The sequence below is a fragment of the Cydia pomonella genome, chromosome 18 (assembly GCF_033807575.1).
Source record: "Cydia pomonella isolate Wapato2018A chromosome 18, ilCydPomo1, whole genome shotgun sequence".
Lineage (NCBI taxonomy): Eukaryota > Metazoa > Arthropoda > Insecta > Lepidoptera > Tortricidae > Cydia > Cydia pomonella.
This window is the reverse complement of record NC_084720.1, coordinates 13,148,415-13,164,652: the sequence shown is the minus strand read 5'-3', so window position 1 is coordinate 13,164,652 and position 16,238 is coordinate 13,148,415. Positions and strand designations below refer to the sequence as shown.

The 16,238-nt window shown below is 36.6% G+C and overlaps 3 protein-coding genes across 3 annotated transcripts; 2 read left to right on the top strand and 1 right to left on the bottom strand.

Annotated features, from left to right (window-relative positions):
* The first annotated feature begins 589 nt into the window (after positions 1 to 589).
* LOC133527433 (uncharacterized) lies at positions 590 to 4,867 on the top strand. The gene is made up of 3 exons (XM_061864444.1): positions 590 to 1,578; positions 2,403 to 2,595; positions 3,823 to 4,867. The coding sequence occupies exons 1-3, from the start codon at positions 1,225 to 1,227 to the stop codon at positions 4,119 to 4,121; spliced, it is 846 nt and encodes a 281-aa protein (XP_061720428.1). The 5' UTR covers positions 590 to 1,224; the 3' UTR covers positions 4,122 to 4,867.
* A 131-nt stretch (positions 4,868 to 4,998) lies between these two features.
* LOC133527431 (probable peptidoglycan muropeptide transporter SLC46) lies at positions 4,999 to 12,739 on the bottom strand. The gene is made up of 8 exons (XM_061864442.1): positions 12,263 to 12,739; positions 10,247 to 10,507; positions 9,914 to 10,088; positions 9,469 to 9,646; positions 8,566 to 8,797; positions 7,976 to 8,122; positions 7,100 to 7,340; positions 4,999 to 6,063 (listed from the first exon to the last, which is right to left on the bottom strand). The coding sequence occupies exons 1-8, from the start codon at positions 12,399 to 12,401 to the stop codon at positions 5,997 to 5,999; spliced, it is 1,440 nt and encodes a 479-aa protein (XP_061720426.1). The 5' UTR covers positions 12,402 to 12,739; the 3' UTR covers positions 4,999 to 5,996.
* Positions 12,740 to 13,288: 549 nt separating this feature from the next.
* Positions 13,289 to 15,748, top strand: LOC133527432 (proteasome subunit alpha type-4). The gene is made up of 6 exons (XM_061864443.1): positions 13,289 to 13,444; positions 13,545 to 13,587; positions 13,665 to 13,994; positions 14,346 to 14,476; positions 14,933 to 15,056; positions 15,549 to 15,748. The coding sequence occupies exons 1-6, from the start codon at positions 13,442 to 13,444 to the stop codon at positions 15,689 to 15,691; spliced, it is 774 nt and encodes a 257-aa protein (XP_061720427.1). The 5' UTR covers positions 13,289 to 13,441; the 3' UTR covers positions 15,692 to 15,748.
* The last annotated feature ends 490 nt before the right edge of the window (positions 15,749 to 16,238 follow it).

Below are 16,238 nucleotides of genomic sequence, written 5' to 3'. Positions count from 1 at the left end.
GTGATACAACAATATTTAAAATGAACGAATTCAGATTTTATTGTACCTTATATTATATCTACCTTAAGAGGCCGTTATCGATTTTAGTCGCAAAAATGTCAAATTGATAAATTGAGTCGATGAAATTGTACCTACACCTTTTGTTAATTATTAGAAATAACAAGTACTGGTTTCTATTAGCACGTCTTGTTATCTTTCATCATAATGACACATTTTTTAGAAAACATACTCACTTAATTAGTAATGTTTTTTTTCTCACGTTTAGGTAAACGCACGTTAAGCACTGATTTTAAAGGTCTTATTTATAAATTTCGTTACGTTTGGGCTGCTAAAAATGGTAATTTTGTGTTACACATATCCTGTACTTCAACTTTAATAAACTACATTTTTGTTATTATAAATTTGAAGTAGTGTAAATGAAAGTCAGACATTTATCAATTTTCTCCAGAAATTACTTCAAAACAAGTGACAATTTCTCTGAAAATCGACTTAATTTCAACGTAATTTTGATATTTAAACAATTTACAACATTTGCTGAAACTGTTCTGATACTTACATCATTTTCTATAATTTCCCACCATAATTTTTAGTTTAATTTTTTAAAACTGTCCCTTCTCGTCACATAATACCTATCTATCAATTTAATATTTTTGCTCTAAAATCGTTACCGGGCTCTTAATGCTTTAAACATGATTTCGTCTTGATCCATAGTTTTTTTAACATTAGGCTATATAATATTGCACTGCATCCAATAGTTTGTGACACTTACTTAGACATCTTAAAATTAAGTAATTTAAATATGTTCGTCACGTCTTTAGAAAACTTCAAATTGAAATGAATAATACGTATATAGAATTGTTTAATGTAAGGCAGGTTTGTAAGATATTACAAGCCTCGATACTCGACAATTAGGTCAAAATATCACCATTCATACAAGCAAATACTCACCTCCTAAAGAAGCAAAGGAATTTCGACATTTCACAAACATGAACGAGATTAAACTAATCTCTCTGCATTATCGAAAGTTGCACAACTCCCTAATCTTAAAACTGTCAATTTTCTATGATACCTTCCGATCGAATACTCCCATGTTATCTCAATACCGCTATCTCAAGCAGATCTGTAGGACTAAGTTTTAGTACGTAACTCGCGAATGTCCATGTGACTGCGTGTCACCGCTCAAGAACGGTTCGCAGGGTCTACGCTGTATCTAGAATAGCCAAAATGGATAGACCTAGCACGAGCCAGCAGTCGGAAAAATATTCTGTGCCCAGGCTAGATAAACTCCCGACTAGTTCTACGCAGTCTGTGGACAAGGTTGAAATGTTTGAAGTGAGAGAGCATGTGCCGTATCAAGCGGAGGTCACTCGGGCACCAGGCGCTTATGACGCGGAGAGCGGTGACGTTTATACCAACTCCTGGGATTCCGCATGGTTGGCCATTTGTCAATTGCTGAACCTCCTTCACCATATGCAGGTGGCCATCGTCGTGTTCTGTATATGGCACTTCGCGTTGACTGTAGAACCCAGTGGGACCATCAGCAATCTTCAACTCCATATGATTTTCGCAGGAACCGGCGTACGTATTCAGTGTATTGTGCGAGTATTAATCTCTTTAAACACGATAAGAACGACAAATATGTAATACAATCCGCGGTTGGTGTCTAGATTTATTTTACATCATTGCTGTACGAGTAGGTACTCGTATAATGTATAGCGAGTGTAAATGACCTGACTGAATGTCATGTCAGAAAATTACTTAACATGGCTTGTTTTAAAGAATATTAAAAAAAGCATGCAAATGTCATTGAGTGCAAATTAGATTTAAACAAATATTTACACTATTGTGCATGAAATGTGCTGTTAAATTGCCAAATACTTAGATAATAGTCGTAGAGCTTGACAGCCTAATTCCAATAGTTGCCAATCTGTTTGTCACCTTTACTGCTCGGAATTAAGATTGAAGAACTATTAGAAGAGTGTCAAGCACTAGGCCCTTTTCAATACGTTCCCAATAACCAGTAATACTCCAGACCCCCCGAGTCAGATCTGAGTCTGAATTGAATGAAATTTATCATCAGCCAGTATCACAAAGCCCTATTCCTTTCCTGTCCTACTGGGTTAGGAGAGGTAGTTTTACCCGATAAAATCAACCACTAAAACGTCCAGGGCATGAGTCAGCAATCCTTACCAATGCCTTCAATGTAAAAGTTCGTTCAATATAGGAACAATATTTTCATTTGTTTTCACATACTCGTAATATTTAGGTAGTTATACAAGTTATACAAGTGGAAGATCGTCAGTTATAGGATTTTATTACAATACACAAGTTTTCATAAACCGGGCCCCTTTTAGGCACATTGCTCATGAATAACTACAGGCGCTTATCCTTTCATATTCCAGTACCAGTTGTTCCTAGTAGAAGCGGTCCTGACGCTCCACCGACACAACTCCTGGTCGTTCCAACTATCCCAGGATGGGAAACGTGTGGTCCACGGCTGCTTGCAGCTTATCGGCTCCTTATTCGTCATTGTGGGCTCTTTCCTGGCTTTAGCTGAGACTGACATGACTGTTAACACACCTCATGGATATTGCGGTAATTTTATAATTATAATACTTTCTTTTGGCACGGACTCTATTTGATAATAGTATTTTGTGCAACTGGTACATAATAAGGGTTCTTAAAATTCTCCGGCTGTCTTAACAAAATTCAACTTCGTTTCTTTTTATATGTTCAACCCTAAAACCTAATTATGTACCGTTGCACACAATATTTTTTCTAAGACAGCAGAAAAAACCTAAAATTAGAAATAAAATCAAAGTTATTGCTTTGTACAAGTTTGCCTACAAGTCAGAATAATAGAAAAACAACAGTTGCATAATATTATATGATTATTCCTAAGAACACTGCTTTTAGGATCCTAACACAAGTTGATTTTGATGGCAGTCATTTAATCGACAAATTAAAGTGCTGGAGTAAAAAATAATACTTTTAACACCCGACCCATTAACTTGATTAACTGAAATGACTTTGACTAGTAGTTTCCAGAAGACGGGACAAGATGGGTTAGCCTTTAATAAACCGAAAAAATCTTGCAAAACTTTATTAACTAGAGGTACTTACCTGTAACAGCTGGGACTTATTTTAGACCCTAATGCCCGGCGCCCACTATCAGCATGGCACGGCAAGGGATCCTTCGGCATTTTGTCAAGACGTCCTCAGGCATGCCAAGATATCCCCAGGCATACCGTGGAAGCCGAGGTGTTCTTAGCATGTCTGGCATGTCACACACCTTGGTATGCCTGAGAACGACACAGGGATGCCTTGGCATTCCCAAGCACACCCCAGCATGCCTGAGGACGCCTCGGTATGCCTGGGGACGTCTTGACATGCCTGAGGACGCCTCGGCAAAATTCCGAAGGATCCCTTGTCGTGCCATGCTGATAGTGGGCGCCGGGCCTAGTACCCACTTTTCTTAAGGCATCATTTAATGGTGCATGTACTCCAAGCTATGGCAATCTTATGGTGGGATGACATAGATGTATACGTCTTGCTAAAATTGGGCAAGCGCCGTTAGATATACCACAATAAGTTAAACCACAAATGCATAGTACCTACCTAACAACAATGCCTACATAATCTGAGACCATACTTTGGTATACTTAGGTACTTGATAATTAAGCTTACTTGTTTTAATTAATCATAGTTTCCACAAAAAAGGCCTACTTTAACAAGAAATACGAATACTAAGCCAAGTTACGCGAAAGGATAAATTTTAGCGACATGAATGTACTGTTATCTACATCAAATTATCTATTTCAGGTGTTATCGCACTGGCGTTCTCCCTAGCTAGCTTCATCTCCGGAATTATAGCACTTTTCTCTTCGAAAGTACGTCTGATGATCAGGAGCGGACCAGTCAAGATCCTCCACATCGCGCTTGGCTTAATTGCTCTCTCCATGGGCCTCATCACAATAGCCATAGGGCTCAATATGGATTACTTCAGCGCCGCAAACCCTGGTTTGTCCACGGCTCTGATGTGTTTTGTGGTGTTCACCCTGCTCTATATTATTGTTCAGCCGATTATCAATTTGATATCCACTACTAGGAAAACCCTGTGACTAAGTAAAAAGGCAGGGTCTTCCGACGGTGAGAGTATGGTAAGCAGGCTGTAGGTTTAAGTGTAGAAAAAAAGGGGCGTGGGATAATATGTTTTCATCACACTTGCTTTAAAAGGTGTTATTTACAGGTAGGCGATACTAACGAAGTGGGAGCAGGAAGCCGATTTCTTAATGTGGCAACACTCTGTGGTCGTATTAGGAGATCGGTTCCCTACCCTTATTTTTAGGATAAAAATTGAAGTGTCGGATTACTGGTTCCCCGTCGGTCACAGGTGCCACTGCGGTATTGTGTATTTTTTCCCATTCATAAATCATAAGGAAACATAAAATAAGTTCGTTTGATTAATCGACTTAATCGACTTAGTTTGCTTCATCTTTCTCATGAATCCTCCGAAAATTTAATCGATTATATTTGGACTTGAACGTATCTGGGAACTGCATTTCGCAAAATCAAAGAAGGTATCATACAGGACATTGGCATCGTAATCAAAGATTTTAAAAGTAATAGAAAAAAGTATATTTCGTATTTAATACATCTTTCTTGTGGTCAGCTGAGCGTATTGTTTATTATTTTCGTTATTTAATTTAATTGTGAATAAAATAACACTTTTTTCCACGCCCTTTTAATAGTTACTTATAAAGATAAGTATTACATTTATTTATTAATAATTAATCGGTTGATGTAAGGTACCTAACATAAACCAAACGCATTTATTTTTAAGTTTTTATTTATTATGCTCTTGGACTTTGTTACATTATATAATAGATTCTTATGCCGATACGAAATTAATTGATTGAGTAAATGTGGAGTAAATGAGGATTCTGTTACATTTTCATATGTAAATTAATTTTTACGTATGAAAATATTTTTTTTTTTTTTAAGTATTTATGCACACTCAATTGTCCATACCTACTGTAAAACATTTTTTCAATATAATGAAGTAGATACCTATTTGTATATATCTACTTGAACCCAAGATTTTATATTTTCTTCCGGTTATCTTTTTTTTACCGATACTTATGTACAAAGTTTTTAAATGTATTTTTATGGTTTAGGCGTTGTGTTACTTGTATTGTTATTGTAAGTATAATAATATTAAGTCAATGTGTATGTTTGTCTGTGTGATTGTATTAAGACATGGTTTTATAGTATTCGTTGTTTTATTCGATATCCTAAAACTAGATTAAGATTAGAGTAATAACTATGACAAAGCCTCTTTTGCATGTAACTACTACATATATAAGGGGCTTTTTATTTATAGTATTTCATCAAATACTGGCAGTAATATTATAGTTTCTTTACATGATATAATATTTCAATAAAAGTGGGTAATTATGTAGTAGACCTACTTCCTAACAGTGGCGGCGCGTCACAAATATTCGTAGGGAACCCGGAGCTAATTATGCTTTCCTTTTCTCCATGAACCGATCGTGAAAGTACTAAACAGGCTGAAATCAGACAAGCCAGCCGTTGGGAATCAGGTTCTTTGAACGATCCGCCACTGCTACCTAATATACTTTTCTACCTATACCTATAACATAAGATTCTTGATATGTACTGATTTTATATCACAATTTGCTTATTCTAAACAACTATAAGATGGTTCCAAATAAGTTTCGTATAATGAATGAACTATAAGTTTAAACTTAATAAATAAAATAAACTGAAATCTCTAGAACCAATAAGACCATTTTGTACTAATATAACAATTAATTCAATATATCTAGACTTGATTTGATACGAGTTCTCGACATAGATTTTTCGTACTGAGTTACCTTATCATATACAACAATGCATCATAAGCATAATATGAGATTTATGTAGACTGTTATAATGCACATTTTATGACATTATTAATTTGCAGTACAAACATCTTATTCAAGGAGGGAGTTGATTTGACTTCGATTTTTCACTATCCTATAGTAAAGAATATTGGCGATTCTGAAAAAAAAGATAATAATTTTCAAAAGTTCGTTATGTGTATGTCGACGGCCGATCGTAAAATCAGGCAGATCATTGTAATTCCTAGGCAAATCGTGAAACGTGAAAATCAAAATCATAGTCGACGGAGCCCCTCCTATTTCTGGACAGCTGAAGTAGCCTAACGAACCTATCCTACCTATCTATTGGTTTAATATGACTGTTTAAATCATTACACATGAACTTTACGATCGGCCGCTGACATGTATATAAATAAATAGATGCGTTTCTAAAACGAGAGGCAGGTAATAAAAACTAAATCTCAACTCTAAAAAAACTGTTTTTCTACTCGTCGACTGTAATGGTTGAATTAAGATTTCGTATACCATACTATAATTTGTGTAACATTGTAAATATAATGTTATTAATGTCCAAAATTGTAAATAGTTTTTCAAAGTTACTTATACTTGTAATTTTTTCTGAATTATTTTTCTCACTGCACCCACATTCGAAAATTTTGTTTCGCCTTATAGTTGACTGGTAGAGAATGCCTTAAGTCCGACATTTGTACTTATTTTTATTGTGCAATTAAGTTTAAATAAAATAAATAAACAATTGCGTACTTTGCATACTCCCAAATAATTAAAAAAAATACCAATCACGTGCCGCCTCGCTCCCATAAAAAATACTAAAAAGGGCGCGAGGTCGCGCGGAGTCGCGCGTATATAGCGAGATACTTACCAATTTTCGTTAATTATTTAGGTATTATAGTAAAAATAATATTATTTTATATGACTCGTAGAAAAAGTATTGTATACAATAGTGATATAAACAAGCTTTTCAATCTTGTACCTTACTTAGGCAACTCAGCAACCTTCGTTGCTTAAACACGGTACCCGACTGAAAAGTTCTCTATTATATCACGATTGTATAAAATACTATTTTACACGAAAGGAGGTAGATAAGCGATACTGCTAATCTAGTGGTAATGCAGTAAGTACCTATAATACTCGTAACTATTTTATAAAATGAAATAAGAGTACCAATTAATACTTACATTACCAGTATGAGACACACCATGAACAATCCTCCAGATATAACATATATAAACCCAGGGAACACTGCTAAGGTGCGGTAATACGCCCAATTGAACAAAACGGGGGCAAATATCGGCATGGCAGCTTCTACGCAACTGACTAGAGAATACATCTTGGCTACTTCGCCTTTGGGCAGCACTTTGGAGATCAGTGACCGGATTAGTGGAGGTGATAAACATCCTAGTATGGACATCATTCCCGCTGAAAATAAGGTAAGTAAGTAAATGCTTTTATTCAGTTCCAAACGCGCCTAGTGGATTCGTGATAGCAAAAATTGTGAAAACAAGTTGATATACAAAGTCGTCCAATCAGTATTATGGTATTACTTTAGGAGAAATTAACATATTACTCCTAAAGTATCGAATTATCGAGGTATCGAAAATTATTTACATAATTAATATTACTCTTTGTTCCGAGGGCCTCAATTCTGATCTTAACAGGCCTTAAGGCGGTATGATATTGGCAAATTAATATTGGAAATTTGGCAGCTAATAAATAATAAATATATAAATAAATATTAGGGGACATCTTACACAGATCAAGCCCCAAAGTAAGCAAAGGTAGGCGACGATATACACATACTTATATAGATAAATACATACTTATACTTTATACTCCTATACATAGAAAGCACCCATGACCAATGATCGGAATAGATAAATACCTAAACTTGGTAGAACAAAGTCATAAAATGGAGACTGCCTTAAGATAACATTTATTACTCGGAAAAAATGTTGTTATAGTGCCTTCATTCTATTATAAACCTACTTCCTAAGAAGAGTCACTTAACCTAGGGAAGGCGAAGGCCTGGCTGATAAACATTTTTAACGACTTACCCAGATACAAGTGCCAGGATTTTTGGGACAAGCTTCTTACAGTCGCATCGCAAATAGACGACACGTAGGACAAAATAAGAAGCATACCATCCGACATCTTGCAGTAGGATTGGAAAAACGACATCCCAACAAACATCCCGATAAGTCCTGTAATGATAAAATAATATATAAGTCGGTATTCCTATTCCACTAAAATAATTTGCCATTTGTAGCGAAAGACTACAGCGGCCTCTGTAGATACAATATAAGTCTTTGAAACACGTATCACTCAGGCAAATGCAACGTAAATACTCTAAACCACGTGTTTGGCCAAGTCACACATTATTATCAAGTTATCACCATTTCACATGAAATTGTTAAGGGGGTTCGAACCTACTGTATTCTTCTTTTCTTCATTTTATCCTGTTGCCCTCTGCTGGGGTCCGGTTCTGGGCAGCTTGGGTAACCTCCTCCCACCTCACCCCATCTCTACTGTACCTATGGTACCATTAAATAGATCTACAATTATTGTTAGTAGCTATGCATGTAATATTTATGGAGTTATTAAGACGATTCAGATGGTTTTATGGCTTTAAAATTATAATACCTACCTATAATGATGTTAACAGCACAGAATGTGGAATACTCCTTGAGAAGCCATTGGAACTTCTGTCTCGTGAATAAATAGTCCACGGCACTAATCCCGAATATACAGAACATGGTGATTCCAAAAGCGGTAATAAGGATGATCAATATAGCAGTAATACTAAGGTCTCTCTTCTTGAAACACGTACGGCACATGTCTTTGATGAGGTTACAATTGAAGATTTTGCAAAGACCTCCCTGTAAGCAGACAAATAAATATTAACTACAATATATTTACTACTTGGTTAAACTAAAAATATCAATACAATAAATATATAACTTTTATTGACAATAACAATACATACATAATAGATATATACAGAGGATAAATTACTATAACTAGTATAAATCCGAAATAGGCCCTTGAGACATTATCCCAATGCTGCTGGCGAATTTCCTCGTATCGCAATACTGATCCGTTGTGCGAGGAAGCCGCCAGCTCTTCGTCGGTCACCAGTTACATCAACCAGACCCTCCGCGATTTTTGCAAAAAAACTTGTATGCGCTGGGACCCCATGAACCTAGAGTCTCAACGCCAAATATATATACCAGATTTCGGCCACGAACACGATACCTAAGTATTCGCTTCAAGTACCTATCGCGCTCCTTGACACTGTTACTGTCAAACCTATTGACTTTTTTTTTGCTGGTAATTTAACATTTAAATTCATAGTCATAGTTACTAAGCCATCCTGTATACATAGGTATGGAAGTCAAAAGGCGTAAAATACCTTTAGTTTGTACTTGAAGTAAACGGTAGGTACGATAAAAGTTTGGGATTTCCTAGAGTAATATATATTTTTTGAATCATTATATGAAAGATATTTGTAGTCCGTATAAACAATGCAAATAACGACATTAATACTCACTCTCTCAGCTATAACCAAAGTCTCTTCGACCAACACGATGGTATATAATAATGTGAAGAAATAAATGGCAGCTGATAACGTAAACAAGAGAGTATAGCCCATGAAATCGTATATGTAGCTTGAAGCTATGGTTCCTGTTAAAACACCGGCAAACCCGCATCCCTGTATAAGTGCCAACCTGAAACACACGAAGTTTTCTATATCATGACTTCATGAGATGACTCATTAATACGTTGCTAGATTTGTACCTCTTGATAAACAACCACGATATGAAACTTATGGCATCAGGCTGCATGCTTTTTTGCGGCCAAAGTGGCATAACATGAAAAACTATACCTAGCTAAACCAACAAGGTCAGTTTTGATCGCGATGACCGTGAATGTGGGTGATAACATAGGTGAAGATAATAATATACAAAAACATAGAATTCTAGTCTCCAACCCACCTGAAGGATCTATCCTCCTCATTAGTGATATCTGTAGTGATCAGATTAGCTCCCAATATGATTGTGCTGAATCCGCCAAGCATGGCAAACGGCATAATGCATAGAATAAACCAATATGCACTTAAATATTGAACTGTGCTGAATATAACTGTTAATACAGCAGATAGGAACTGTCCTGAAAAGAACATTTCTATTTAGAAAAATTACGTAAACAAAACTAGTTGGATTCAGGACTGTTATCTTCACAGACAGGGTCACTACCTACTATATTCTTCAGGAGAAAAGTGATGAGGTTCGTATGTTCGTAAGTATAATAACGCCACAGAAACTTACCTAAAAGAGGCCAAACCACCAACGGCTTCCTTCCATACTTATCAGACCAGGACCCTAAAAACACAGCCAGTATAGCCGGCATAATGCTGCTAAAGACTGATATACTTGTCACTAGAATAGAGGCCTCGGATTGGACCTCAGTCTCCAAGTCTTTGGCCTCGCCGGTCTTGTTTAGGATGTTGAGTAGAGCGCACTTTGTTGAGTTGTGCTGTAGCTCGACTATGCAGGTGCGGTATAGAAGGAGGTTGTATGTCACGGTGTCTGAAAAATATAGCAATGGCTACTGAATGAAAGCAAGATTGCTTGTGCTGTATTTTCCGCACTGCTGGTCCTGAGTTCTGGTAAAGGAGGAGGGTTCCTCGTAAAGCTAATTAATCTTACTAATACTATGTAATAACCCGAACCCGATTCCGTAAGTGCATATATCATAAAACAATCTAGATTGCTTATTGTGAGGAGGAAGATGTAGAGGTACTGGTTATGAATTATTGTAATTAATTGGCTGAATTTGTAAATTTTATCTTTCTTGACATTTTATATATTCTAAATAAGTATTGAAATCGCGAAACGTCTGGTTGACGTAACTGGTGACCGAAGAGCTGGCGGATTCCTCGCACAACGTATCAGTATTGCGATACAACAAGGAAATGCCGCCAGCATCCTTGGTACAATGCCTCGCGCACAAACCCCTTAGAGATCATTGCTAGACTACCTAACAAGGTACATAAGATTCTACTACTCATTTTATATTATATTTAAGTAGACACAATGCAATTAACTTAATACAGCCGTACACTTGTTAATATAAACCTATACCAAAAATGGTAGAACTCTATGATCTCAGGACTAAGACTTTAAGTTGCATGTTTGAATTTGCAGCTGTACTGATTAGTAATTATGTCAGCGTATTGAATCAGGCAAGGACAGGCCTTTGTTTGATCGAGTGGCCTCCGTGGTTAGGTAGGTTTGTGGGTGTCGGATGTTAGGTCAATGACTGCAAACTTGTACAAAGATTATTTATATTTAATTTTTAATAGAGTTAAAAATTTGGCATGCATCACATTGAACGTTCAATAAATTCTCACCATCCCGGCGGCTCGTAAGATAATTTTGAATGATTAATATTTAATAGCATTCATTTGGATTTGATTTGTACTGAATGTTTTCTACATTTAGTATTTTCCTCGCGTTGGTGTGGTGAATTTTTTTATCTTTTACTCGGTAGTAGGTAAAGTTTGTTTAACCCTTTGTGCCTTGAAACTTTCACAATTTGTTTCATTTATTTATTTAAATATATTTACACGGTATCACAGCAGCAGCATAAGTACACTAAAAGTCAAATGCAAGTGCTGGAAAGCCACCATCTCATCCATCATCTCACAAAACCTCAGACACTCCAGGCACAAGATTCCACTTTTCGAACCACTCGTTACACTCGTCGTCGTTCAATTTAGAAACAAAACATTCGCTTGCCCGGCGTATCAATATTAGCACGAGGAGTAAAACTAAAAACAAGAACTCCCCCCCCCCCCCCCCCCCCCCGCCGTAAAACAAAGTAACTAGAGTCAGACCAAGCTAAGTTAACAACGATTTTGATAGCCCAGCCTATGCAAGTGTTAAGTAAACGTCATAAAGGTCGTCAGTCGTCTAAAGGTTGACTGGTAGAGAATGCCTTACGGCATTAAGTTCGCCTATTGTACAGTGTGTTTTCTTATGTGCAATAAAGATTAAATAAATAAATAAAATAATTTCATACGTTGTTTGACGTTTAAAATAACACTTGCGCTGTCTGAACGATCAAAATTGCTGCCAACTTATCTTGGTCTGTCTGTAGGTATTATTGATTGTGGTAAAACAACCATTGAACGCTTGATCCATAGTAGATACTGTTTTATGCATTCCTTCGTTGTAGGCAATGTCAATGCCAACAACTTTTAGCTTGTTGTGTAAAAAAATCACTTCACAGTAGGTATCAATCGCGGGACTTCTTAAGAAATGTAAGATTATTTCACTCACCTGTGAGAGATGAACTGAATAGCAAAAGAAAAAGTGGCAATTCCACGGCCAGCCACACGGAACGACGAGGTCCATCAGCTCTTTGGCTGGACCGCATAAGAGGCTCCAACTCCTCATTATTATTAAAATTTACCGACATTCTGGCTAGTTAAAAAAACTAAACATACATATTTGTACTCGTATCTCGCGTTTCTTTTGTCATAGATAAACATACAGATTCCCGCGATTTTGGCGCGAGAATAAACCGGATCGACGCAACCCGTCTGCGGCGTTTTACGGACTGAGTATTTTAATTTTCGCGCGGCAGGCGATACAGCAGCTGTCTGTTAAACCTTGAGACTTCGGGTTTTATCGGATATTTTTTGTTGAATAATGAGTAAGAACCTAGCTATACTTGGCTTAATAGTTCGCATGCAGGATTTTTATACATTTAATTGATTATGAAAGTTAAGTTGAGTAAACATCCAAGATAAAAAGTATCTTTATGATATACCTACTTAGTAGTAAGTAGTACTTACTACTTATATTGAAAAAAAAAACCTGAAACCTGAGGGCCTACCGCGAACCACGTTCGACGTGTTGCCTCAATGTCGCACTTGTAAATTCGTGCGTAAGTGTGATAGGTAGGCAACACGTCGAACGTGGTTCGCGGTAGGCCCTCTGAAATATACCTACAGTCAGCTGCAGAGATAATAAAATTGAGCATGCAAATAAAATTATATGCAAGGTGGTCAGTCATCTCTGCAGTTGACTGAAAAATTTCTTAAGTTATTTTAGATATTAACGCCATCTATTATGCGTTTAGCGTATACTTATATCTTAATTGTTTTACTACCTGATAAGAGATGGCAATACCACTAAAACCTTACCAAAACCTTAACCAATTAAACCAATATAATTTAATATTTTATATGCTTCCCTTTTTTCTGCTGCTTTATACTGAACTTAACACAAAATATTTCAATAAAATTAAAACAAATATATTTAAGTGGCTGTATGTTTACAGTTGTTATTAAAATGTGACATCAAGCTTTAAAAAAAACATGAAATGTTAGCTGTCATCGTCCGGTAAAAGAATACTGTTTGCTGAAAAGCAAGATTTTTACTATAAATTAGTTTATTAGACTTGCGATAGTTAACTAAATCAAATTCAGTGATTATTCAGTATAATTCACAAAGATGGTAAGTCACAAAACCCGTATTTCACGATTTGTGTTAGGTTACCACAAACAACTTGCTTGGTCATTCCTGCTATAAACACTTATTTCGGCTTTATTTACAGGCCCGTCGTTATGATACACGTACCACAATATTCTCGCCGGAGGGTAAGTATTACTAGTCATTCAGTCTAATCATAATAAGCATAAATCCAGTACTTTTGGACACTGTTTTATTTTCACAGGTCGGCTCTACCAGGTCGAGTATGCCATGGAAGCCATCAGTCATGCTGGCACATCACTGGGCATTTTAGCAACAGACGGCATTCTACTAGCCGCGGAGCGTAGAAACACGAACAAACTTCTCGATGAAGTATTTTTCTCTGAGAAAATCTACAAGCTGAATGATGACATGGTCTGTTCAGTCGCGGGGATCACGTCTGACGCTAATGTGCTTACTAATGAGCTGAGGCTGATTGCCCAGAGGTACCTGCTGCAGTATGGTGAATCTATTCCTTGTGAACAGCTAGTGTCTTGGTTGTGTGATGTTAAGCAAGCTTACACACAGTATGGAGGTAAGATTTCGCTCTTTTATCAAAAATATATTAAGTATTAATAAAATTGTGGTTGAATGTTTCTATCTGGCAGCCTGTAGGTTAAGTTAGGTGTAAAATATATAAGTAGGAGTCATTTGGAAATTTTGGAACTTCAAAATCATTTAAGTCTTATTTCATGACTATTTCTAACTATTTTTAGCAGTACTTATATTTATTTCCTAATAAATTATTGCTCAAGATTTGATCAAAGCTCATGATAATGTTTCAGTGTTCTTGGTGTCCGGCTTTCACTGGTTTCCATTACAATGTTCTATTTCTAGCTGCTCTTCAAACATCTATATTCCATGCTAAAATGAACTTTAATTCCAGGTAAAAGGCCTTTTGGTGTTTCTATCCTGTACATGGGTTGGGACAAGCACTACGGCTACCAGCTCTACCAGTCAGACCCCAGTGGCAACTATGGAGGATGGAAGGCTACCTGCATTGGTAGCAACAGTGCTGTGAGTTGTTTTTTCTTACATTCACTAATAACACAGCAACAAACTACCAAAGGATTATTTTAAGAAACCTTAACAGAAGCAAAACTTTGTTTTTAATGAAAGGAGTTCAAAGAAGACTTCTAAATCTATTACAAGTAACAAGCTAGAAGAAAAGTAACACTAACATCTTTAAATATATTCAGGCCTATTGTGGCTGAATGGTTCAAAAGTATGTACTCTTGATTGCAATGGTCTGGCCCGTACACCTATTTATCATTTGAAAAGGTATTTTTAGTAAGTATATGGGCCACCCCACACTAGCGTCTACTCTGTGGCTGCTGCTCAATGCAACATTGACGCAACTGCGCAGCGCCACCATTTTCCATAGGGCTGACAAGATGCTGAAACTCAAAAAATGCTAGTGTGGGGTGGCTCTAAAAGTTGATTAATAAAACCAAATAAATATTTTTAACCCAGGCTGCAGTATCCAGCTTGAAGCAGGAGTACAAGGAGAACGAGACCACACTGGCCGAGGCGGAAGCCCTTGCAATTAAAGTTCTGAGCAAAACCCTTGACATGACCAAGCTGACTCCAGAGAAAGGTAAAATATGATTTATTTAATTTTAATTGATTTTTGGAGATTGTAAGCTGCCAATGTATGTATTTATGTGGCTAAGCATGTGAAGTGCACTCTTACTCCTTTGAGCCAGGCTTCACATTACATGCAGATATTCACGTCTCCTGGCTACAAGCAGAACATTGCTATATTTATGCATAGCTTTGATCTGACTTGCATCCCATATGAGGACCTCCTTATTCTAGTTTAAATCCCAACACAAAAAGTGACCACAGCTGGCAAAACATCCTACTTTGTCACTTGCCCAAAAGGACGCCTTTATTCGTATAAAGATACAAGCAAATCTCATCCTTATGGCAAGGGACAAGGTGGGACGTTTTGCCTGCTGCGGTCAATGGTCACTTATGGTCTCGTATAGAAATGAACTGTCATAGAGACCATCATTAGATGCAAGAAGCTATAAATATTTTACTTTAAAAGAAGGATAATGAATGCAATTTGGTCTCATTATTTCAGTTGAGATGGCAACATTAACCCGCCAAGACAATAAGACGGTGATCAGAGTGCTGACAAACACTGAAGTAGAGGCGCTCATTACTGCCTTTGAGAAGAGTGAAGCTGAAGCCGAAGCGGCTAAGAAGCAGCCTGCTAAATCTTAATTATATCTTTTGTTATAAGAGCTCTTTTACTGGTCCATTAAATGATTTGCGGTAATATTATTTTGTTTCTTTGATTCCCTATTGTGTCTAGGTTGTTTTGATTTGAAAAGAAACAGTAAACTGGTAGCACAGGCTTCATTGCCTATGTAAATCATTATCCTTTTAATAATACCCAATGTAAGTAAGAGCGAATGAGAGGTATATAGACTGATTTCGATTTTCACAGTAACCTCTTCCGTGCAGAAGTATCCCGCATCATTATGTCGCAATTGTTATTGAAAACACAATTCAAATGGTTAAACCATAGCAAAGATTTATAGACTGATTTATTTGCAACATGTATGTAAAGTTATTGAGCATTTTCATATGCTTTAAGGCCCCGTAGCTTCGTGTCGATCACTCAGCGTGAGCGAGATAGGTGTACATCCTCGGGACCGCAGATATCATGTTTATAAATTTGAACTTGTAAGTTTTAACAAAAAAAAGTATTCAATAAGTTCTTTCAAAAACAAAATGCCCATTTTTAGAAGCGATTTTCATATTTCTA